The 26,774-nt window shown below is 31.1% G+C and overlaps 1 protein-coding gene and 1 pseudogene across 1 annotated transcript; one reads left to right on the plus strand and one right to left on the minus strand.

Moving 5' to 3' along the window:
- Window positions 7,224–9,955, plus strand: LOC107617736 (heavy metal-associated isoprenylated plant protein 37). Its single transcript, XM_016319580.2, has 3 exons — window positions 7,224–7,676; window positions 7,887–7,962; window positions 8,476–9,955. Exons 1-3 carry the CDS (start codon window positions 7,638–7,640, stop codon window positions 9,615–9,617), a joined length of 1,257 nt encoding a protein of 418 aa, XP_016175066.1. The 5' UTR covers window positions 7,224–7,637; the 3' UTR covers window positions 9,618–9,955.
- On the minus strand, window positions 11,607–16,317 carry LOC107616146 (annotated as a pseudogene).

A 26,774-nucleotide genomic window follows, 5' to 3' on the forward strand; every position in this document is an offset into this window, starting at 1 on the left:
ATAATGTAGTAGTCCGATGTAAAATTTGAAAATATGAATGGATAGATTGATTATTAAAAAGGGCATGAGTTGAAATAAGTGAGATCCGTTATTGGATTAACTTTCCTAGAATAAGTTAAAGCAAGTATCTATAATCTAATTGTAAAGGTTAATCTAAACACAAAGTGAATATCAAAGGTGATTAAAATCGTGTGATGAGAGGCAGGTAGGTGGGATTTAGGAAGAGTGAAAATAAGGAAAATGTGGTGTCCAGAAATGCACCTCTCTTTCCCCATAAAAAGATGCTAAAAGAAAACAAATGGACACATCACATTCAAACCTGGCATTACTGGGGACAAGGGACAGGGGACCCCTCCATCTCTTCTCATTTATCACTTTTTCATATAACAATCCTCCCTTCCAAGGCCACCCAAAATCCCTCCCCTATTTTATTACTAAGAATGGCAATATTATCTGAATTTGCAGATACTTATTTTATTTTTATTTACATTGGGTTAGATTTTTAGTGGAATGAAATTAAATTTAAGTATATTCGTTTTACTTGTTTTGATATATATAATATATATAAAATAATTAATAATATTATATTTAAATTTTTATTTTTATTTATGTTATATATATAAAATAATAATTATAGAAATAGTAATCTAATCTAAATTTAAATAATAAATACAATTAAATAATTGTATAAAATATTTATGAAAAGGGTGGTAGCATTTGAGTGGCAGTTAAAGTTAATTTGATATGGCAGAAGAAAAATGAGACTTGATGGAGAAGCAAAGACATAGTAGTGACTGGTTAGAAAAGAAGAGAAAAGAAAGTGCAACAGCATGCAGATGCAGATGCAGGTGGTTGGGACTAGCAAGTAATGATGACCTAACAAGCCCCTCGTATTGGTGACTCAAACCCCACCCTACACTTTGTGTGATTGCGTGCATCACCCTATAACACACTATCTATCAAACTATCAAACAAAATTGGCCCTTGTGACTTGTGTCACATACAGGCCCAACACCATTACTCATTTCCTATGCATATCCCTACCATAATTGGCTTTATAACCAGGAAGTATGTTTTGAAACTAGGGCCTTATAAGGTTAAAATTTCAATTTTATTCTTTGTATTTTAACCTCTTCTCTTTTCCCACTATATTCTTAGTCTCTGCCTCTTTTCAAGTAGTTCAGTTTCCAATTTTACAACCCAACAAGGCAACAACATTCTTCTCTTGTGTATTTTGTAGGTGAGTTCTGGTGCAGTTTTTTCGTGTGAAGCTAATAGTTTAGAGTTATTAAATGATAATTTAGTCAAACTTGTTAAATTATTTAATGATTCTCAATTATCAGTTTCATATGAAGTTAACTGCATTTGATTTTTCATTTATTTTGTATCATGAAATTACACAAAGTGATGCTACATCTTTTTAACTACTTAAAATAGAAACAATATTTTGGAATAGGTATTGAAAATATGTAAGGAAAGCAAGAATATGAAAGGCATAATAAAGGCCTGTTTGAAAAGTTTTAAAAATAATTTTTTGAGTTTTTTGACTTATGAAAATTAGTAGTATTAATGTCTGGTACAATTTTTAAAATTAAATTGTAACTTTCTAAGAAGCTATTTATGAGTTTATAGAGAAGTTAAAAAAATGACTTGGTCTCATAATATTACTATTTTTTATCACATTTCTATAAAATAAGCATTTTTAGAACTAAAAATTCAAATATAAAATAACTTATTTATAAACTATTTTTAATATAGCAATTTATTATTTAAGCTAATTTTTTTAAAAAGAATTTAATTAACCTGTTTATCCAAACTGGATCTAAGTGTAAAATTAAAATAAAATAATGAAAAAATAGAGATTTTAATACAATTTAGGAGATTAACAAGTGTCCTAAAATATATTTTTTAATTAAATATAAAAGGTAAGGATCCTTCTGATATCATAATATCATATCGTGGGCCAAGTGGTCTACCTTGGAATACAAGAAAACTGAAAGTGTGAAAGAACATTAACAAAATGGTGCAGAGTTCTAATATGGTGAATTATTGCTCTTATGTTTAGTTACGTTGATGCCTTGATGGGCTCCTGTGGTTGACACTGGCTGATTTTGCATGCGGGGATGATCAGTGGTCTTGGTCACCCATAAACGAGAAATTATAATAATTCATATATTTTACATGCACCTGATTTTTATCAAAATGTTTAGTTGATTCAGTAATTTCAGTTGCATAGCTTTGATATTATTGGTTTGAACTTTGAGTGTCATGTTATTCATTCAGTAATATTTTTTTAGTTCAGAAACGTAATCCTGTCACTTTTTAATTTAGGTATGGAATGAGGAATGATGTAGGACATAGTTATGGAGTGTATGAGTGTTTTATATAATTGTAGTGTCAAGAGCAAATTGGAATCTCTAATTTGTGTTTAAAAAATTAAAAAAAATTGCATTACACAAATCGGACCGTCCGATTTTAATTTTAAACAATTTAAAAAAATTTAATAATGAAATCGGATTATCCGATTTTTGTTTTCAAAACAAAAAAAATTGGACAGTCCAATTTCTTTACTTTATGGTTTAGAAAACAATTATTCCACATTCATGTCTAGCACCATCTACCTCCATATCTATGCACAACACACACAGAATCTGCATATCCAAAAGTGAGCCTAAACCTGTTTGGATGTAAAAAAGAAAATGAAAAAAAAATAAGAAAAAAATAATTATTTATATGTTATTTGGATAAATATATTTTATAAATATTATAAAATATTATAATTTTATATATTTAATTTAAATTATTTATCTAATACATATAATATTTAAATATAAAATTCTATTATAATAATATATTAAAACTAAATTTATATTAATAATTGTTAATAATAATATAACTAAGGATAGTATTAGAAATACAAAAATATAGCATTTTCTTTCTTATTTTCTTACTTGTGATCAAAAGAAAATTTGATTAGTAGGATACACAAATTTTTTTTACTTCCTATTTTCTTTGATAATCAAACAAAAAAATATTATTTTTCATTCAATTTTTTTTATTCATTTTCTCTGCAACCAAACATAATATAATAATTTTTAAACTAAGTTGAATCAAATTACACTTGCATACACGTATTTTTTTTCTTGTATACAATCTTAATCTGCATAGCCTTTTCTTTCTTTGTTTGCGTCTTCTTTGTCTCCCTTTTTCTTCTTTTCTTTCACCTTTGTCTTTTTTTACATTATTATCCTGCATTTTTTTTATTTTGTTTTTTCTCTTTCACTAAAAAAATAATAACAAAAAAAAATAAAACTCATGATACATTTTTATGATGAACAAATTATTTATCATCAATTCAAAAATTTAAAGGAATAAAAAATAGATATATAAATTAAGAGAAAACAACATATATATTTATTTGTCATAGAATGTTATATATTTTGTCATAGATATTGTGTCATAAAAATTTTTTTTCTGTTATTTATATATTTTGACCACTAGAGATTTATTTTTTATATTTTGTTCATCCTATTGAGATTTCTGTATTACTTTTACGAAATTTATGTGTTGTTTTGTTTTATTAAAATTTATTTTTTGTATTTTCTGTTGTAATTAAAAAATTTTTTACGCTATGATTAAAAAATTTTGATGTTATTTTATTTTTGATAATTTTTAATTGGTTAAATTTTTTTATGTTATAGTTAAAATTTTTTTGTGTTATTTTCAAAGAATTTTGATATTTTTTTTGTTTTTGATAACTTTTAATTGATTAAAAAATTTCATGTGTAATGATTAAAAAATTTTTTATATCACAATTAAAAAATTTTATTATTTTTATTTCTGATAATTACTAACGTGCGTTTTGTAACTCAAACATTAAACTAAATATACCCTTTGACTTATTAACATTATTATTCATCTACTTTAGCGTCCATGATTCTCAAACTATGAATTGAAAATAAAACATACACACAATAAAAAGGTGCATAAAAATTCAAGTACGTGAATATAAAGTTATGTTTGTTTTGTGTTTATTTTGAAACATAAACATAGAGATATAGACACAAACACAAATTTTTTTAACTTGTTTAGTATTTAAGTACAAGACAGGCTAATTTTTTTAAAATTAAAAAAATGATGTATAATTCAGTATCATAGTTAATTGGTGTATTTTTTTTTATATAAATTTAAAATTTTTTATTTTAGTTTAAATAACAAATTAGACCCTCAAATTTGATAAATCGTAAGGTCAGATTTTCATAGTGCACAAATTAAAATTGTGGTGAGATAAATTTTTTTCGCTTTCAAACAAATTGAAGAGTCCGATTTGTAGGTTTAAAATATTTTTTAACACTAACATGCAAATTTAACCCTCAAATTTGCATTTAAAAAAAATTAAAAACCACAAATCTAACCCCCTCAAATTTGTGGCATAAAAAAATTTTAAAATCCACATTTATGATAATCTACACACAAAAAACACACCAACTCTTCACATTATTTAAAGAGTAAAGTATCGTTTTTGTCTCCAACGTTTGGGATAAATCTTATTTGTGTCTCTAACATTTAAATCGTCATATTTGTATCCCTAACGTTTGTAAAAGTGATTCAATATTATTCTGCCGTCAATTACACATCATATGCGCTTTAGTTTGAATTTTAAAAATCTCTTCTTGAAGTTAGAATACAAATGTCTGAGATAGAATCGACGATCCACTCCGAAATATAACTCATCAAAGTTGAAACTAATTCCTACAACATTTATATAATTCACTCTTTTAGGGACATAATTGAATCTATACACAAATAGTGGGTATAATATTAAAATCGAACACATCCAAGTGAGACCTAATTGAGAATGAATATATCTAAGTGAGAATAATTGAAAAATATAATCTGATTTGTTAGTATAATTAATAGTAGGATAACATTGAATCATTTTTATAAATGTTAGGGATACAAATAGGAGGATTTAAACGTTAAGGACATAAATATGACTTACCCCAAACGTTAAGAACAAAACAATACTTTACTCTTATTTAAAAATACCACCAAAATCTCAAAAATAAAAATAAAAAATGGACAAAACACACAAATCTCAATCTTATTAAAATTTTAATATTATCCTTATTGCAAACTATTATAAGTGTCACCACTACACAGTTACTATATTAACCAAACCACCACCATCAACAATTCAAGCACCGTCTCAACCAAATAATTATAATTAAAAATCTAAAACTAAATAACAAATTTAATATAACAAATATTATTAAAAAAAATAATCTAACAAAATTAATACAAAATTATTTTAATAAAATTTAACCAAAATATAAACAAATAAAAAATTAAATTATACAAAAAAAAAAAAGCAGAACAAGACCATATTCACTTGAGTGAAAAAGTTGTTAACATAACATGCTCATTTGAAACACTATCATTTGCTAGTTCCAGCATGGTTGATCCATCTAAATACTATGATTATGTCACATATTTGTTCTAAGTTGGAAAGATTATATATATTATGGTGACGCATATAATCAAAGTAAGGGTAACAGTCTCAAAGTTGGTCACATATATATGTGTCATCAAAGTCCAGCGTAGGAAAACGATGGATTGATTTGGTAGAGAATGATTAGCAAAGTAAGTCCCAATTCCGAAAGACAAACGAGTCGTGACAATGGCGAATAACTTGTCTCAGACACAGATCGCAAAGTAAGGATTGACTACTGCTTCCAATGTACGGTGATGCTCCTTCACTCTTCACCATCCTTATATAACTAGTGAAGTCATCATCACCACCTAAGTATACCTTATTATTTAATTTAACAAAACTTTATTTGTGTGTTTACAAATCATTACTCTAACACTAAAAAGATTGATATATATCATACGAAAGTTCTAAGAAAACTAATAATAACATATTAAGCACTGACATTTTATAGTGAGTTATTGTATTTGTGTGTCGGATACATTTTGAATATTATATTCATTAAGAGGAAGTATAGGGAGTTAATAGAATAGTTGTACAATGTATATAATAGAGGTTTAGGGTAACATTAGAGATATAACCATTAGTGTTACATTTTTTCATCGGTTTAAGTTTTTGGGATGAGTAATTTCATAATATGATATCAGAACCATCATAATAACAGTTCTAAGATTCATTCCAAGGCAAAATTAATTAAAGAAAAAACATTATTTTTCTGAAGCTATAAAAATTTAATTAATTGAGATTCTTGCCCTGCATGATGACTATCATCATTGAACTGTTTCTGATCTATTGATGATGAGTGGCTGAGTGCATAGATTATTATTATTATTATTATTATTATTATTATTAGCACATCTTTATTTTTGAGCTTAAGCAATGAATATGAATAGAGAATAAACTTGGACTTAAAATCTTATCAGAAAGTGTAACATGATCATAGAGGAATGTAACCAGGGGCGAAGCTACTTACATAAAAAAGGATAATGACTCTCCTAATTTTAATTTTTTACATGTAAATTATATATAAATTTTAGTTTATCTTTTCTTAAAATTTTATTTTAATCTTATTTTATTGTGTAAATATTTTTGGCTCCTCTAATATTTCATCTAGCTCCGTTCCTGAATGTAACAACATCATTGATATTACATTATTTACCGTTCATAGATATATCATGTCACTCACCTTGCCCTGGTTATTTACTTATTTTTCATAAATGATTACAAACAGTAACAATTTGATTTTTCTTAGAAGTTAGAACATGTTAAGAAATTTCTGCATTCAATTGGAAGAAGAACAAGTTCTGTCGGTGGAGCATCATTCAAAACTAACTAATAAGCATGATATCAACCAAGTACCAACCATGCTTTAATTTGTACTTTTTTCAATTTAATAGAATTAGCAGAACATAGAGTTATTTGTATTGCTTTAATTAATGCTAAGCATAATTAAGTGAATGAAATATCATCACGAGAGTACGATTTAAGATGTGACAAAGGGTACAGAGTATGAAATAGGCATGTCAAGTCGCTGTTCTTCTTTTTATTGTCTCTCACTCAGTATTTAACGTTAAATCACATCCATTTCAGAAACTCAGAGCTATCCCGCAATTCTCTCTCTCTCCTACTATCTTTTTTCTTATTTTCTTTTTTTTTTTTACTATTTGAGTTCCAACTTTTCTTTTGTTCTTGACTTGACACCTTGACTTTTTTTTCTCTCTCAATTTTCTATTGGTGGTTTAACTGTTTTCCTTGGCGTTTGGCTCCAATTCTTTTTAGTTTTTTACTTCACTCATGTCTTTAGATTGCAACCTTTTTTGGTTATTATTTTAATAGATGGGAGAGAGTCCCAGGTCCCATGTGCCAATGTTTTTTGTTTGTTTGCTTTTGAGAGAGAAAACTGAAAAGAAGTGAACAAGAGTGGCTACTAGCTTTAAGCTTCTTAGCTACTTAACTTAGTAGAGAGAGAGAGAGAGAGAGAACATAGAATCTATAAGTTTGTAGAAACTCACATGCAACAACCCCTTTTGGTTTTGGAAATAGGCTCCTGCTGCTTAACCTTATTTTTTGGTTGCAAACAGAAGTAGTGGTGGGGGTTAGAGAGAGAAAAGAGGGAACTTGTTTCATTGCAAACAGCACTGAAGAAATGACTAAAGAAGAAGACTTTAAGCTCCTTAAAATCCAGGTCTTTCTCCATTCCATTCATTCACATGCTTTCTGTCTTTTGAGAGAACCTCTTTTCGTTCATTTTTATGCCCCCTTTCCTTTTTATTCTAGTTTTTAGTTTCCTATCAACACTGCAAAGTTTGGCATTGGTCTTTTCCTCAGGAATCTTTACTTATTTATTTATTTTCTTCTTTTGTTGCTTTTTATTTTTTATTTTTAACATCTACAGACTTGTGTTCTCAAAGTGAACATTCACTGTGATGGGTGTAAGCAGAAAGTGAAGAAACTCCTTCAGAGAATTGAAGGTCTCACACTCACTCACTTTCTTTTCATCTCTTTTAGTATTTCCCATATTCTGTCTTGTCCTTACTATTTACTCACATTGCTCTCACTATCCTCATTCTTGAGGATAAGATGTACGGTCCATAAAGCATTGGGTAAATATTTCTTATATAGCACATTTTATAGTTTATTAATCATAATCAAACTGAGTGTGGGAATATTATTTACTCACTTCCAAAGGCAACTCTATTGGGAGTTATGGAAATAATAGTAAAACTGAAAGCGAAAATTGTCTTTGCCTGTCTTAGTTTACCTTGGTGTATTAAATGTAGAGAGGTGTAAAGTTAAGCTATATAATAATCAATTTGAAGTGCTCTTACAAATGGTTAACAATTTAAGCTTTGTGTCACTTTGGAATGCTCTGAAAAGTGGAGTAACTTGCATCTTTATACACTTCCTACTAGGTGGACATAATATTTTGGAGTTGTTCTTTTGGTTAATATGAAATTTTGGAATAATAGTTTTGGTCTCTACAGGTGTCTACCAAGTTCAAATAGATGCAGATCAGCAGAAAGTAACAGTTTCAGGAAGTGTGGATGCTGCAACTTTGATTAAGAAACTGGTCAGAGCTGGCAAATATGCTGAGCCATGGTCTCAGCAGAAAACAAATCAGAATCCAAAGCAGAAGAACAACAACAATATTGTCAAAGATGACAAGAACAAAGGGGGGCAAAAGCAGCAAGGACTGGTGAAGGGTCTTGAGGCCTTCAAGAATCAGCAGCAGAAGTTCCCATCTGCCTTTAGTTCTGAAGAGGATGATGATTACTACGACTACGATGATGAGGACGAAGACGATGACGAAGAGATGCGATTCATTAGGGAAAAAGCCAACCAACTTCATTTGCTGAGGCAGCAGGCAGCAGCAGCAGCAGCAGCAGAAGCAAACAACTTGAAGAAAGGTGTTGGAGCAATTTCTGGTGGTTCCAACAATGTTAAAATGAACAACAATGCTGGCAATAACAACAATGTTGGTAAAAAGGGAGGACCTGGTAATAACATGGGACTTAAGGATGGTCATGGTGGTGTTCTTGATCAGAAAACCATGGCAGCACTGAAATTGAACAATGGCCACATGGGGGGTGGTGAAGGACTCAATCTTGGAGAAGCCAAAAGGGCTAGTGACATTGGTGCAATGATGAATCTAGCTGGTTTCAATGGGAATAATAACAACAATGTTGCTAATAATGTTGGCAATGCCACTGTTCTTGGGGCAAATTCCAATGGTTTGGGTGGATTTCCTGTTCTGTCTAACAACATGGCTCCAGGTTCTACAGCTGCTGTTCTCCCAAATGGTGCTTTTTCTACCGGCCAATACCCATCATCACTGCTAATGAACATGAATGGCTTCAATAACCACCCATCTCCATCCCCATTAATGATGAACATGAACATGCAGGCAAGACAAGCCATGCAGCAACAACCTCAGATGATGTATCACAGATCCCCGTTTGTTCCTCCCAACACTGGCTATTACTACAACCATAGTAATAACTACAGCCCTGCAAATTACTCTTATGCTTTGCCTAATTATTACCCACACCAGTGTCCAGCAACTGATGATAACTCTGCAGCACATATGTTCAGTGATGACAATACTAGTAGTTGTTCCATAATGTAATAGGATTGTGTAGAGCCAGAAAGGTTGAAAAAAGAAAAAGGAAAAAGAGGAACAAGGCATGTTATTTGACCTTTGTGTTCCAACTAGTATAGAGTTTGACCGTGTGTGATTTGGGTGTGGCAGATGTGTGTGTTTGGTGGTGGAGGATCATGGATGTGTGACTGAGTCATATCAGTGTCCTGTGTAGTAGTTGAGAAGATTATGTTTGCCTTTTTTATTTTTATTTTTTTAAGAAAAGACATACATGTCTTGTGGCTTGTTCTATCTCATGACTAACTTCATCATATCAATGTATTTAGTACTATTTGGAATTGATGAATGAATATCCTCTGAGTTTATCCTAATTCCCAACTTAGATGCTAAATATATAATTAATAAGCCTAACTTTGGGGTCTGGGATACATTAAGAAATGGGTCTAGTTTTATTATATTGGATTAGAACATTAATAGGGATATTCTCAAAATAGACAAAGGTGACATGAGTTACTTTTTTCCGTGCACAAAGAAGACATGATGACAGTGTGTGTAGGAACAGTTGGGTTGACAATGTTCATAGCTCTCTGAATTTTCAATATTGTATTGTGCAAACATAAGGTGGGTAAGCACGCGTATGTCACGTGTGTAATCTTGTAATGCTGTAACCGACAGGACCACATTGCAACTTGAAGCTTTGTGATATGATAATAGTAATACAATATAATATTTGTTAAGCTAGTTATGCTAATTATGCACACATGATGCTCATATGCACACCCAAACCACATGCACTATATTAGTTGAGCATACCCTTTTTTCTTTTTCTTTTTCTAATTAGGAAAAAAGGAGCTTGAAAGTTGAAACACAGCATTGGATTTTAGAACAGCTACTTTTGCCAATATATCTAGTACTCATCAAATTTGGGGGGTCAAGGGATAAAGCATGTTGTAAAGTAAATACTAAATAGCCACTTCAAATTTTCAAAATAAGAATTGTGTTTGTGTTAAGGACTTAAGGTCCGTTGAAGAATATATGTCTATAAAAAAGAGATTTCCCTTTACAATATCCGATAAAAGGGGCCCCTTTTGGAATATTGGTACGTGGAGCAACTGTGTATGGTATAATTCGTGGATGAAAAAGCTCAAGCTGTTTTGAGGTCAATGAAGGAAGGTGAACAAACATGTAAAAATAAAAAAAAAATACGAGCAGTTTGGTAGAAGGGTTGGTTTGGTATAAAAGATTGTAAGAAATACAGAACAGTACCCTCAAGACAAGGGGAATCCATGAAAAAGAGAAATAAATAATAATCATTCAGTGGAATGGGGTTGTCATACGCATAAACCATTGTCTTGTACTGTTCAATTTGTTTTGAGCTAGATTACTGTAAAATTTGAAAAGATGAATATTTATTTATTTTTGGGGCAACGCTAGGCTGAAATGCTGAATTATAACTTGATGGCTAGTGGTTACTCCATAAAGTTTGGGGGGCCAGGGAGGGGGACAACAATGACATGAGAAAAACACACTTTTTCACTCACTGGAACTGTTCTCAGAATGTACAAACATTTGAATGTTGTTTGATAAATATCTTCTTGCTAGTCCAAATCCTTATTCTTCTCAGCTCTCAATTAAGAACCTTGCCCCAATACCATACCAACCTTACTTTTCTAGAAATCAGCGCCAATTAAGAGTTCTCTCTCTCTCTCTCTCTCTCTCTATATGGCGACACAGGGAGGGATCACATTATAACTTTTCAAAAGAGAAAACAGAGTTTTCTTAGAACTTGTCCGAAAAGAGTAGATCTTTTTAAAAACACTCGACAAAATTAACTTTCAAGAGTTTTAGTATAATTTAGAACTTGTTTTATTGTGCCCAAGAAAAGAAAAAGTTTAACTGGATTTTAAGTGGTATGTTGACGAGTTTTGACTTTTGACCAGGGGTCATGTACCATTTCAACGCATCTTATTCTTACCGTTAGAGTTGTAGTATTATAGAACGTTGAAACAGAAGATCTTGCTGCGCCAACTAATCAGTAGTAAAGACTGCAAATAGATACAGAAAACAAAATCAAATTCAAATTCAAATTGAATTCACCTCTACACTTGCAGAACTGTCTAGTTTCATGGAATTAGGCCTCTCTGTCTAGTCTAGAAATGTGTGTAATGCGGACTTTTCTACGTAAATTACAAAACTGATGAGAATTTCTCAAGCCCATTCCATAGGCTTAAGAAGGAAACACAGTGAAGAAACAACAATGGTAATGCTACAGCATCTGCGACTCACTTCCATCTCCATGAGAATGACATTATCTTATGTCTTCATCTCCCTACTGTTCTCTCCAATATGGGGGCTCACCTTTATCTGCCACACAAGAAAGCCAATCTCCTGCACTCAGACCATAATTTTAATGATGACTTGCATACTATGTACTATGTAGCAAATAAATAAGATATAGACAAGGTTGATTAAAGTAAGTTAATATTGTGTCCCAAAAAATTAAAAAGTTAATATTCATTCCCATCCTCTCTCCTCGTGTTATATATATATATAGCTACTCAAACCATTAAGAGTTCCCTCCATTACTGAGGCCAGGAGTTCGATTGCTACTGTAATACCTACAGGGAATAAGATTGGTCTAAGCTAAATGAACGAACCAAAAGTGCTATTCATCAACTAATGATGGTATTTTGCTAAGAGTTAATTCTAATTTCTTAGGAGTTGCCTATGCAATCTGCATATATAAATCTAGCTTGGATAGACTCGACTTCTAGTCCTATTAGAAATCTAGGAGGGGATGATACACCCAGATTAAACTCTCCTTACCACTCCAAAATCATTGCAGAATACTGAATATGATCATAAGATAGCTGAACTGTGAATTTCTTACCGCAAACTGCATTAAGTATGGGAAGGTTCTGAAGCTAAGATTACTCGGAAGTTAAAGTCCACATACGAATACAACCGTCTTCGCCTGAACTGGCAACTCTGTCATTATCAACAAAAGTTAACCCATAAACTCCACCTAAATGAGCACCTTTTATGGTTCTGCGGCTTGCTGCTGGCTTTCCAATTTCATATATAATAACGCATGTATCAAGTGAACCGGTAGCTATCAGTCTGCTATCAGGTGACCAAGATAGGCAGTTAATACGTGCAGTGTGAAACAACATGTTATTAAGTTTCACCTGAAATAGAAATGTTTTGGTTATATTTATAAAGCCAGATTAAGGAAGCAGTAATCATGTTGGGCTCAAGTTACCTCTTTGGATTCATGATCCCACACAACAGCTTCACGATTCAAATCAGCAGATGCAAACATGGTAACATCTGGAGAATATCGGATTACACTGATGGCACCTCGGTGCTTCTCAAGGACACTTTTTTCTGTAAGTGTATCACCTGAGACAGAATAGATGTGCAACTTACCATCTTGGCCGCCTACAATTGCTTCACTACCATCAGGTGAAATTGCACAGGCAGTCACAACAAACCCCAGGTTTACAGTTGACAAAATTGTTGAATCTTTGAGTAAGACAACCCCAGATTCAATTGCAATGAGAGCAAGTTCAGGGATTTTAACTGCAAGACTCACATCCTTAGGCTGACTTCCAATATCAACTTGCTTAGCAGGACCAAAATCATCCCCGTGAAGAGGAACTCTGGATACCTTTAGTTAATACCATGGAATTTCATATCATATCAATTGAAGGCAATAACCATCGTGCTTTGGAACCAAAAGTAAGCTCAATAATAATAATAAATATACAAACAATTGGCTGGTGACAAGTCTGACCATCCAATGATGATCAGCTGCCTCAACAGATTAAATTATCAAAATCAAGATGTCAACAATTTTGCTTGTATTATTCTCGAGTAAAGATAAAAGAAATAAAATACAAAGTTAAATTTTACAACACTTAGGTAGCGTTTGGTAGAGAGACAGAGACGGAAAGATTGAGACTAAGAGACAGAGATTAAAATAAATTCCAGTATTTTGTTTGGTGCAAAATAGGAGACAGAAATTGAAACAAAAATGAAACTCTAATTTAATTTGTACAAAGGGTAAAATTGGAATTAACTAATTAAAATGATGATATTTTAGGTATAAAATGTTATTAAAGTTTCAGTTTCCATCTCTAAAAATTTTAGTCCCCTGTATCCCTACTTTTTGGAGGTACTGAAATACTGAAATACTGAAATTTTAGAGACAGAGACAGAAATTTTAGTACCAGTCTCTGAACCAACAAACATAATACTGAGTCTCAGTCTCTCGGTCTCTGTCTCAATACCTCAAAACAAACGCTACCTTAGATCATTAGCTGATAGCAGAACTGTTAATATTTACTTTTAGTTCTTGGTTTCATTGGTTATTAAGCTTATCACAGGTAAAATCTCAGTGTTTGAAGAAATATTGATGATATTTTTAATGGTGCAAAGCTGTTACCTTGTTGTCAAATCCAGCAGTAATAATTTCTTCTTCGCCAGCTGCTAACAATTTGATTAATCCAAATTGTTTACTCTCAAACTTACCACTATACCCAACGCCAGGAATCCATCTAATGATCACTCCATCGTAGCTGCTGGACAACAGCATCTTTTCACTTCTGTGAAGCAGATTCAAAACAGTAACATTCTTCATGTGGCCAGATAAGGATAAAGGGCTTTTATCTAGATCCTTAGCGTCATATAAGTTAATGGTGCCACCAAGAGAGACAGTAATCAGATGAGCATTCTGCCAAAGGCAACCAACAAGCATGTCTTCCACTCCACCAGTTTCCGTAAAAGACAGAGTCTTATTTAACTTTGCACTACCATCCTCAAGAATGTCCCATATTTTTGCAGTCTTATCAGCAGACACAGTTACTACCTGGTATTGATTGTAATGTAATGAAATTTAAAATATAATCAAATAGCATAATCATAACGTCAAAACACTCTATTGAGATGGGCAATTGCGCAGAAGTCATTAGAAAAATAAATAAATAAATAGCATTTGTGTCACCATTAAAATCTATTCAACATATAGTGATTAAGCTCTTAAGTCTTAACAATGCTTGACAAGTCGTAAGGAAACAACATTAACCATTAAAACCACAGTTCTGAGGGAAAAGGGAAAATAGAAAATGAGTAAACTTGAAAGCTGACCTGTTTGCTATCAGGACTCCAACTAGCAGCATATATGCTGCCCTTGTGACCATCCCCTGAAGGCAACTCTGCAAGTTTGGCCCCTGTCTTTCCTTCATATACAATTCCCTTCCTATCAGAGCTCACTGTAATAAACTTGCTCCCATCTGGTTAAACTATGAACTATTTTCAAATCAAATGTAAATAACTAATAATGTGCATTATTTTTCGTGTGTGCTGCACCCAAGAGAAAATGATAAAGAAGGGAAAAGCTCATAGATAGCTTGTAGTATGTATCTATTGTTGAATAAGAAAGATAAATATGCAATGCCATATAGCAAATAATACTTACCTGATTGACATGTTGAACTTGAATGGTGGACCTTCATAAAAATTGGCTAAAAAGTCCTCTCCACAAGTGACAATGCGGAATGGCCTTGTTGGCTTAAATGCACAACTCAAAACCCGCCGGGAATGGCCATCAAAGTCACCAACAGTAGAACCCGAATCCCACCTTGAAATTACAAAACAAATGAAATTGAAAAATGGGGTAAGGTGGTGAAACGTTGGAAGCCCAGAAGATGCTAATTACTGTTAAATTACTGATAAATTTAAAATTATTCATGTGTCTCTACCAAAATTGTTTTAAATTTCAAAAGAAATAACTCAGATATAACATTTAGTCGTGAACATCTACCCTGACCCAAATTCCATGAGTGGAATATCTGATCTCGTGCACTACATCTTTCTTTTATTCATCTGAAAGCTCCAAAGCAAGTGTGAACTAATCAATTTATTCGAAGAGAATAAATTCCAAACCAAATGGCAATACAATCACCAAATACTATAATAAGCGCGCGTGCCCGCTGTGTGTATTGCTCACTCCACACACAAGTTTGTATGCAACTGGTGCGAGCTTACCACGATCGCATTACAATTTACAAGCATCATGTGCTTATGTCACCAAACATTTTATCTTTTTTAATTACATATAAAGGTTTGATTAATGGAACATAATTAGATACTAAGCAAATAGAAAAAAATAGATCGATAAAAATAAATTAGAATCAGATCGAGAATGATGAATGAGAGAGACACATACATGAAAGCGCGAACGAAGGACTTGCCCTTGCCATCACCACAGGCAACGATCCTCATGCCGTCGGCAGACCACTGGAGATCATCGATCCGACCCGATAGAACCCGAAACTCGTTCTTAAGAACGTAATCGTTGTGTGTTCCCCAGATTCGGATGGTGCCGGAGACGTCGGCGGAGGCGATCCATTCGCCGTTGGGAGAGTAGCGGGCGACGGTGACGGGATAGGCGTGCTCGCCATAGACGGAGACTTTGAGGGGGTTGTCGAGGTTGCGGATGACGACGGAGCGAGCGGTGCAGTAGAGGAAGTTGTTGGTTTTGGGGTCGCCGGAGATGAGGATGCCGCGGCCGCGCTCGGTGGTGGGGACGCAGGCATAGGTCTCCGAGAGAGTGGGCATTGTGTTGGGGTTGTGGTAGTGATGGATCGGATCTGTGGTGCGAGTGTTAGTGAAATATGTGTGAATCAAAGTGCGGAAATGGAGGAATGGATTTTGAACGAGTATACAAATTTTTGTGTTTTTGTATTTTTTTTGTGATAAATTAGAACAAATTATAAAAATCTAATTTATTCTCATTTTTTTTCATTCAAAATATTTGAAATAAAAAATATAATAATAAAAAAATATAATTATGAAAAATTAACAAAAATAATGAAAAAAAGAATGAAAAATAAGTTGTATTCCTTGTTAGTGTCTCGTGTCCTTCCTATCAGAATGGACACAAAATACACTAATTTAGTGTCTTTGGACACACAGTCTCTATCTATATTTTCTCTGTCAAACATGATTTTATGTCTCAGTGTCCATGTCTCAGATTCTCAGTGTCCTGTCTCTATAAAAAAAATGCAGCCTAAAATAACAAAATTTTAATTTTGGAGTTCAAAAATTAGGTTATACTATTGTAGAATATAATAATATATAAATAAGGAAAAAAATAAATATAAAATATAAATATAAATAAAAAACTCTAGAATTAATGTTCACCAATACTCTTATCTTACTATAATAAAAGTAATTTATATATATTTACTGATATTATATATGTTGCAGCTTATGATGCACGGATACGGGACACGACACGAGACACGCCGACACGCGAATTTTAAAATCTTATAAGACACCAGGACACACATACATATAAAATATAAAGTATTTTTTTAGATAAATCGTAATGATATTTTGATATTTTATTGATATTAAAATATAAATTAATTTTTTAATTATTTTTAAGTGAAAACTCAAGTGCAGTCTATTTCATGTGAAGTTGATAGTTGAAAACCGTTAAATAATTTGACAGATTTGACTGAATTGTCATCTAACAGCTCTCAACTATCAACTTCACATGAAATTGACTGCACCTGAGTTTTCACCCCTTATTTTTAATGTCTTATTTTAATTATATCAAGTATTTAAAATATTTTTTATTTTAATAAATAATAATATATACTATATCTAAATTTATTTCAAGAATATATGTTAAGAATAAGACTGGACACGTTAACACGTGATGGTATTTAGGTGTGTCCAATCATATTCGGAGAAGAATTTTTTTGCTTTTTATTAAGATACGGTTGGACACAGCAGACACGCGTGTCGGACGAGTGTCAGTGAGTATCGTGTCCGACATACATACACGACAATTCAGCGAAGTGTCCATGCTTCATAGGTTGCAGCTTATACTTACTGAGAGATAGAGAAAAGAAAGAAATTTATACTATATACATGAAGAGAGGAGTATTTTATTGCTTCTGTGTGTACGTATATAAAACTACATTTCACTATTTATAGCGGTAAAATGCTTACTTTTTCAATACCTCTGTAATATCATTCATTTTTGAGAATGTGAGCCGCCCATAATAAATGGGCATCCACATCATCATCTTTATCACAACACTTCTCCTTTGATAACCATTTAAGATTATACCTTGTTAAAATTTTACTGAAGAAAAATTCAATCGGAAAAAACTTTAGTAAAGGAAAAAGAGTACAACATCCTTTGATGGGGACTACCTTATTAAAAACCTTGTCAAGAAAAACCCAGTAGAAAAAAAACCTGATCAAGGAAAAAAGAGTACAATCTCCCCCTCTTGTCGACATCATTTAATATCTCGAAATCGGCGCATCCTAATCTAATGTACCAATTTTTCAAAGGAGGATTTTGGAAGTGACTTTGTAAATAAATCTGCCAAATTATCGCTTGAACGGATCTGTTGGACATCAATTGTTCCTTGATTTTGAAGATCATGAGTGAAGAAGAATTTGGGAGAAATATGCTTTGTTCTATCACCTTTGATGTATCACTTTTAAGTTGCGCAACACATGCTGTATTATCTTCAAATAGAACAATTGGAGCTATCTTATGATCAATCAGTACATATGATGACAGAATATATTAGATCAAACTCCTAAGCCAAAAACAATCGCGACTGGCTTCATATATCGCTAGTATTTTAGCATGATTAGAGGATGCTGCTGCAATTGTCTGTTTTGTGGACCTCCATGATATAGCTGTACCACCATATGTGAACAAGTATCCTGTTTGAGATCTCTCTTTGTGTGGATCAAACAAGTATCCTGCATCTACATAGCCAACTAATTGTGACTTGGATCCATATGGATAAAACAACCCCATATCAACCGTTCCATGAAGATATCGAAATATTTGTTTGATTCCATTCCAATGTCTTCTGGTTGGAGAGGAACTATACCTTGCTAGTAAATTCACCGCAAATGATATATTAGGTCGTGCATTATTAACAAGATACATTAGCGCTCCAATGGCACTAAGATATGGTACTTCATGATTAAGAATATCTTCATTTTCTTTTTTAGGACGAAATTGATATTTTTCCACATTCAAAGACCTTACGATCATTAAGGTACATATTAGATGTGACTTATCCATCTAAAATCTCTTCAAAATCTTTTCTATATATGTTGTTTGATGAATAAAGATCTCATTTGTTGTATGTTCGATCTGCAGGCCGAGACAAAATTTAATCTTTTCAAGATTTTTCATCTCAAACTCTTCTTTTAGAGCTTTTATAGTTGTTGAAGTCTCTTCAGGAGTTCCAATAATATTTAAATTATCAACGTACACAGCAATAAATCCAGATGCAGATTTTTTATGAAAACACATGGGCAGATATCATCATTCTTGAATTCATTTTTGGCTAGATACTTAGTAATATGATTATACCACATTCGTCCAAATTGATTTAGATCATATAAAGGTCTTTGCGATTTGACTGAGTATAACCCCCTGTATTCATTGGATGATTTAGATATCTTTAATCTTTCAGGGATTTTCATATACATATCACGATCTAATGATGCATATAAGTAGGCTGTTACCACATCCATTAAATGCATATGTAATTTATGGTATGCAAATAAACTGACAAAATAACGCAATGCTATTACATCCACTACAGGAGAATATATTTCTTCCTAATCTATATCGGACTTTTGTGAAAAATCTTGTGCCACAAGTCAAGCTTTGTAGCGTACAACTTCATTTTTCTCATTTCGTTTTCTCACAAATACCCATATGTATCAACAGGTCCAAAGACTTCACGTTTTGCAAGTGAATCTAACTCAGCCTTTATAGCTTCTTCCCATTTTGGTCAATCATTCCTTTATCGGCATTCTTTGACTGTTCTTAACTCAAGATCCTTACTTTTATGCATGATATTTAATGTCACATTATATGCCAATATTTCATTGATAATTGTCTTATTTTGGTCCCATTTTTCTCCTATAAAGGTATAATTTATCGAAATCTCGTCATTTTCACAATTTTCATATACCTGAACGTCTTATGGCGCCAAAATTATATCAGAATTTTGAACAACTGCAAATGTCTTTACTATGTCTTTATCTTTTTCAACAGGAATAGTATTTACCTATTTTCTTTTTTGACGATTTTTGTCTTTAGAACCAACATGTCTACCACGCTTCTGACGTGAATTTGTTTCAGTGTCCACTTGTTCAACTGGGACATCAATTCGAATTGGGGTATTTTTTCCTGGTATATAAGATTTGGTTATTCTCTTTGTATCAAAAAATATATCAGATAATTCATTTACTATTCTTTGCAAATGTATAATCTTTTGAACTTTTAGTTCACATTGCACTGATCGAGGATCTAAATGCATCAACCCTTGATGCATTCCAATTAAATTCCTTTTCAAGAAGTTTATTCTCTCTCCCTTAATGTTAGAAATTTTGATTAATTAAAATGACAATCTGCAAATCGAGTTTTAAACAAATCCCCTGTTTGTATCTCGAGATACATCACTATGGAGGGAGAATCATATCCAACATATATCCCCAATTTTCTTTGGGATCCCATTTTGGTGCGAAAAGGTGGTGCAATGAGAACATATATCTCACACCAAATATTCTTAAATGGAAAACATTTGGCTGCTGGTCAAAAACTAATTGCATAGGAGAGAACTTATGGTAACTTGTCGACTTCAAACGAATAAGTGCTGCGGTATGTAAAATAGCATGCCCCCAATATGAGGTTGGGAGATTTGTTCTCATAAGTAAGGGTCTAGCAATTAAGTGGAGGCGTTTAATAAGTGATTCTGCTAACCCATTTTGTGTGTGAACATGAGCTACTGGATGTTCAACGCTTATTCCGCTAGCCATACAATAAGCATCAAATACTTGGGAAATAAATTCACCAGCATTATCAAGATAAATTACTTTGATTGGAGTTTTGGGAATTGTGCTTTTAATCGAATAATTTGAGCAAGTAATCTCACAAACGCCAGGTTGTGAGAAGACAATAAGCACACATGTGACCATCTCGAAGATGCGTCTATTAGAACCATAAAATATCTAAAAGACCCATATGGTGGATGAATTGGTTCACATATATCGCCTTGAATCCTTTATAGGAATTTAGGGGACTCAAATCCAATCTTTTATTGGTGATGGCCTTAAAATTAGCTTTCCTTGAGAACATGCAGCACAACAAAATTTACTAGATTTAAGAATCTTCTGGTTCTTTAATAAATATCAATGGGAGTTTTCAATAATTCTCCGCATCATGGTTGTTTTCGGATGACACAATTGATCATGCCAAATTATAAATTCATTTGGGCTAGTAAACTTCTAGTTTACAATTGCATGTAATTCAGTTGCACTAATTTTAGTATAATATAACCCAAATGAAAGTGAGGGTAACTTTTCTAATATAACATTTTTATTTAAATCACGAGTTGTGATATATAAGTACTCATGATTTTCCTTATTTATTGTTTCAATATGATATCCATTTCGGCGAATATATTTAAAACTCAACAAATTCTTAGAGACTTGGTAGATAATAGTGCATTATTTATTATGAATTTTGTTCCATCGAAAAACAAAATTATAACTATTCCGGTCTTCTATCACATTGTCTGAGACAATAATAGTATTAACATATTTTTCTTTTGGTACAAGATGTGTAAAATATATGTTACTTTTGAGAATGGTATATGAACTTACACTATCCGCAAGGCAAACATCTTCACTATATGTCCTTACCATTTTTTTCAAAGACAAATAATAATAATAATATAATGAGTAAAAGTATATGCGCAATAAAATTATTTTCTTGATTGAAATTATTTTTTTAAAAAGTACTGTACATAATATCATATACTAAAAATTTTATTATTATTATTTTAGAACTTGGCACATTTAATAATTTTGAAATTCAAAGATATAAATAATTTATTAATCATTGTTTATATATATCATACATTCATACTTGAAACTCAAGATAAAACTTAACAAAAAGTTTCTTACATTATTTATTTATATGAGTACTTAACAAACTCACATATTAAACTATTCAATCATTGATCAAATGATCAATATTCTCTTTAGGATCCTCAAAAAAATTAGATACTTCATAATGAGTGGTGTAATTTTCAGCAACATCATTTAAAACAAAATTTGTCTCTTTTTCTTTGTCATCCTTTTTCAAGAATGCTTGATAAAGATCAATTGGGTGCCTCGCGTTACGATAGGTACGTGATCAATGACCATTTCCACCACAATAGAAATATTTACCCTCTGTTGATTTATTTTACCCATTGTTTCTTTCTTTATCCCACTTCTGCTGAGATCATTTCTTGTGAACATAATTTTTTTCCTTCCGTAATTTTTTTTGTTACCAAAACCTTGTCATTTACCTCTTCTGGGGTAATGATTTACTGCATTAATTGTTTCAGGAAATGAGGTGGCGCTAGCTAGACGCGCGCTTCATGATTTTTCAAAAGCAATTAATTGTTGCGTTTAACAACAAGAAGGCGAGAAATTATCTCAGAGTGTTTTTTAAATTCTTTTTCTCGATACTGTTGTTGTATGAGCACATTCGAGGCATGTAAGGTCGAGAAAGTTTTCTCTAACATGTTATTATCAGTTATCTTTTTTTCACATAATTTCATCCGTGAGGTAATTCGGAACATTGCTGAATTATATTCATTTATGAATTTAAAATCATGTAGACGTAATTGCTTCCACTCATATTGGGCTTGAGAAAGTATCACTGTCTTTTGATGATTATACTTTTCTTCAAGTTTTTCCACATATCTGCAAGATCTTTTAGTGTGATATATTTATTTTTCAATCCTTCATCAAGATGACGACAAAGGTAGATCATGGTTTTTGCTTTATCATTTTGGGATGCATTATTTTCAGTTTTAATAGTATCTCCAAGATCCATTGAATCAAGATGGATTTCAGCATCTAGTATCCATGATAAGTAGTTGTTTTCAGATATATCAAGAGTATTAAATTCAAGATGAAAGAGCTTTGACATAATAAAAATTTATTACCTGAGTCTTCTTAAATTTTGATCAGAGTCTAATGTCGATAACGTGTTGTAGAATAAATAAATAAGAAAGAAAAATAAACATAAAATAAAGAAATATAAATAGAAGACTCTAGTATTAATGTTCACCAATACTCTTATCTCACTATAATAAAAATAATTTATATATATTTACTGATATTATATGTTTCGGCTTATACTTATAGAGAAATAGAAAAAAGAAAGAAACTTATATTATATATATACGAAGAGAGGAGTATGAGTATTTTATTGCTTCTGCGTGTTCGTATGTAAAACTACATTCACTATTTATAGAGGTAAAATACTTACTTTTTCAATACCTCTTTAATATCATTCACTTTTGAGAATGTGAGTCGCACATAATGAATGGGCATCCACGTTATCATTTTTTTATAACATATACTACTTATTTTTAGAAGACAAATTTTCAATAAACATCATTTATAATGTTATTTTTTTTACTATTTGAAAACGATATTATTTTACAAAATTATTTGTGATATTAAAATGGGTCATATTCATAAAATTTAGAAGTAGATGTTAATAATAAATGTTGGCAAATGATTTTTTTTTTTCCTTTTGTATATGTTTCGATTTTATCTGTAGGAATCTATAAAAACGAGTGAACAATATATATAATGCTACGTTTGTTTATAGAGATATGATATTAAAACAGAAATACAGAGACACAAAATTGTGTTTAATAGAAGAGACATAAATAAAGATAATGTATCTAAAGATATTGAATTAGTATATTTTGTGTCAATCTTAATATGAAGGACACAAAAACACACTTATTTTTTTTTCTTTCTTTCATTATTAATAAATTAGATTTTCATAATTTATTATAGTTTATCACCAAACAAAATATAAAAATACAAAATTTTGTGTCTCTATTATGTCATATTTTTAATGTCTTGTCTTATCTTATTCCCAGAAACAAACACAATGTTGTGCTACCTCAGCAGAAAAAAATAACGATGCTTATGATGTTGTTTAAATCACTTAAAAGAAAAAACTAATTTGATCCTTGTAATTTTAGTTGAATCTATTTAATTTTAATTTTTATCCAAGACAAACTATTGTTATTTTAATTTGATCAGTTTGTTCATAATTTTAGAAACAATAATATTTGGTGCATAAACTATTTTCAACCAAATATACTATTACTATCCTACTTTTTCTGTAGTTATCTTTTTTATTTTTCTTTCTCTTTGAGTTGTTTTTCTTTCGCCCTCTTTCTCTCCACACTCCTTTTTTCTCTTTTATTATTTTCTTTATTTATCTATAAAAAATATTTAGTTATAATTAAACACAAAAAATAAAAAATATTCTTTTTAAAATTATGTTTAAAACTTAATTTAAAGGAGTTTCTCACTAATATTTCTCTTTTACGAAATGAAATTTAAAAACTTTAGTTTACAAAATGAAATTTTAAGTTTTAGTACTAAAAATAGAGATAACTTGACAAAATAAATAAATAAATCTCATTCCACATTTAAAAATGTCTATTATTAATAGTCTATTTGGACACCTTTAAACGATGGAATTAAAATTCAATTCCATAGTTTGGAACAACTAACTCATTTAATGAGATAGAATTGAATTCCATTGTTTGGAATGACTTGTTGATGAATTACATTATTTCTCTAAGACGTTTTTATCCTTCAATAAATATTAAAAAAGTGAAGGAATTATGAAATATTATAATTTGGATAGAGGTATTTTTGATATTGCACAGTTTAAGTGAGATTTAGGTGAGAATTGATTTTGAAATCAGACCAAAGTAGGTCTGATTTGTAAATGGGCTAAAATGAGAATTGGAATTCTCACCGAAATTCAACTTCGTGTTTTTTTTCTATTCCAAAACAAAAAATAAAATTCAATTCATCTATGATTTTAAATCAGATGCATTCCAAACAGACTGTAATAATAATAATATATGAAATAGACAAAAAATATATATTTATATAATGAACTAATAATGATCGTAGTAGACGATTTTTTACTGCACATAAGGAGACGATTTTTCATTGTTTCTTTGGGTGTTATAGATCTAGAGATGTCTGGTCCATTTTGGGTATGTTTTGGTTGGACAACGACATTTTTTCTATTGATTCTATATTATCATGTTGAGTTGCTTGTAAAAGATGAATTCATCTTTTTTATTGAGTTGTGGTGGATTTGACACCGAAATATGTTTCATTCTCAAGGGATCTAGTCGAATGAAAAAAATTATTCGAAGACTTGTTCAAGAGTTGCATCATTTTAGGATCTCAAATAGGTTTTTACAGACGTAAAGTGTTGATGTTAACTTGTCTCTTCTCTCAATAATAGTGAGTATAATAAAGATAAATAATTGTGATGTCAGCATTCTTTTTTTTGGAAAAAAATCTTAAAAGATTTTTAACAATTATTTCGAAAGATAATAAGACTCTTAACAAAAAAAAATTAATCTGGTTTCTGATTTTTATTTTTATGGACTAATTAGCTCTTGTACCAAAAAAGGTAATATTATTTTTTTTGACATAGGGACTAATTAGTTCCAAAAAATCAGAGATTGGATTGAGTATTTTTTTTTATACCTCATAATCTTTTTGAGATAATTGTCAGAGATCAAATGGGATATTCACTTTTTATTTTATAACAATTTCGTCGGTTTTTGTTGTGTAATTAGGTCTCACGATAGCTCTTGAAAAAAAAATTATTTTAGCTCTCTCTTTAGTTTGTATATAAAAAATTGGTTTTTGTTTAGAAGTGTGGTTATAAGATAGTCGATATTAAAATTGATTCTATAAATACTTTCTTGTTGCTTTAATTTGATTCCTAACAAGTGTCTTGTGTTGATAGTAATTTACTTGAAAATTAGAAAATTATTGTGTCTTAATTGAGAAGTTTAATTTAATCTTATTCAAAGAGAAGTTAAATGTTGTGGCTGATTTATTAACTTAAAAAAAATGTGATAGTGGTGAATTTATTAATAAAATTCAGAAATTAAAAATTTTTGCTTCTTGTAAATGTGGTTTTGAATGCAAAATCACTTCTGCGTTTATAAAAAAAAAATAGCCAAATCAAACAATGAAACTTTTAAAAAACTGAAACGTATTTTTTCTCTTCTAATATGTTTGCCAAACACATCCTAAGATGGTTCGATCTAATTTATAAAGTGACAATGGACTGATTGCTACTGTTCAGTGATTTTCATAGAGCTAACACAATGTTCATCATAAATACACACAAGATTCTCTCATTGTAGCTTAATGACACTTTTGATTGCAGATTTGTTTGGCAATGGGACTTGAATCACTCTTGACTCACGCCTATGTTTGATCGTGTAAGTCAAAATTATGTAAGGATATAGAGAAACAAAAAAAAATTGTGAAATAAATAGGAAAAAAAAGCTGGAAAAATGATCTAAAAATTATAAATATAGAGGAAGGAGACAAGAAGTGAGAATATAGAATGATTAGGGGAGCTAATGAGAACTATGGATGGGCTCTTATCCCTGAAGGTGGACTCTCACAGATAAAGCACCCACTTATTTTCTCTGCAATTGGTTTTCTTCTCAGTATCATAACATCAACTTACTATATAGATAAGATAAGAAAATAGTTTTTAGTTTGATTGAGATTGTTCAATATTCCAAGCAAACTGCATATACTCTTTAATAAGAAATTTGAAGCGTAGCAGTGAGCAGTGAAATCTAAACTGAAATCACAGATATTGATATTGTTAGGGATAAGTACTAACTTGCCTTGTTTTGAGGGCATCAGTGGCACAGATCAATAATAAAAAAGCCGCCTCAGAAAAATCTCATGAATTTTGGTCCCTTTTAAGTGGTAGTTTTGTTTGTTTATTACTTTTGAGAATAACTTTGATTAGAAAACATAATAGTAGTAAGTAGTAACAGAGCATAGCAACACATGGAGGCAAAATCTTGGTAGCATTTATTGAGGTAATGGTAATAATGTGTTAAAATATGAGTCTTCACGTTATCATCATACTCTATCACTTCATAATAATTCACATCACTCACTGTCTCACTCTGCCCACCTCCATCTATTTTCATAACTTTACTTTTATTTTTTAAAGTTAGAACTTCCAAG

This window comes from Arachis ipaensis, chromosome B09 (genome assembly GCF_000816755.2).
Source record: "Arachis ipaensis cultivar K30076 chromosome B09, Araip1.1, whole genome shotgun sequence".
NCBI lineage: Eukaryota > Viridiplantae > Streptophyta > Magnoliopsida > Fabales > Fabaceae > Arachis > Arachis ipaensis.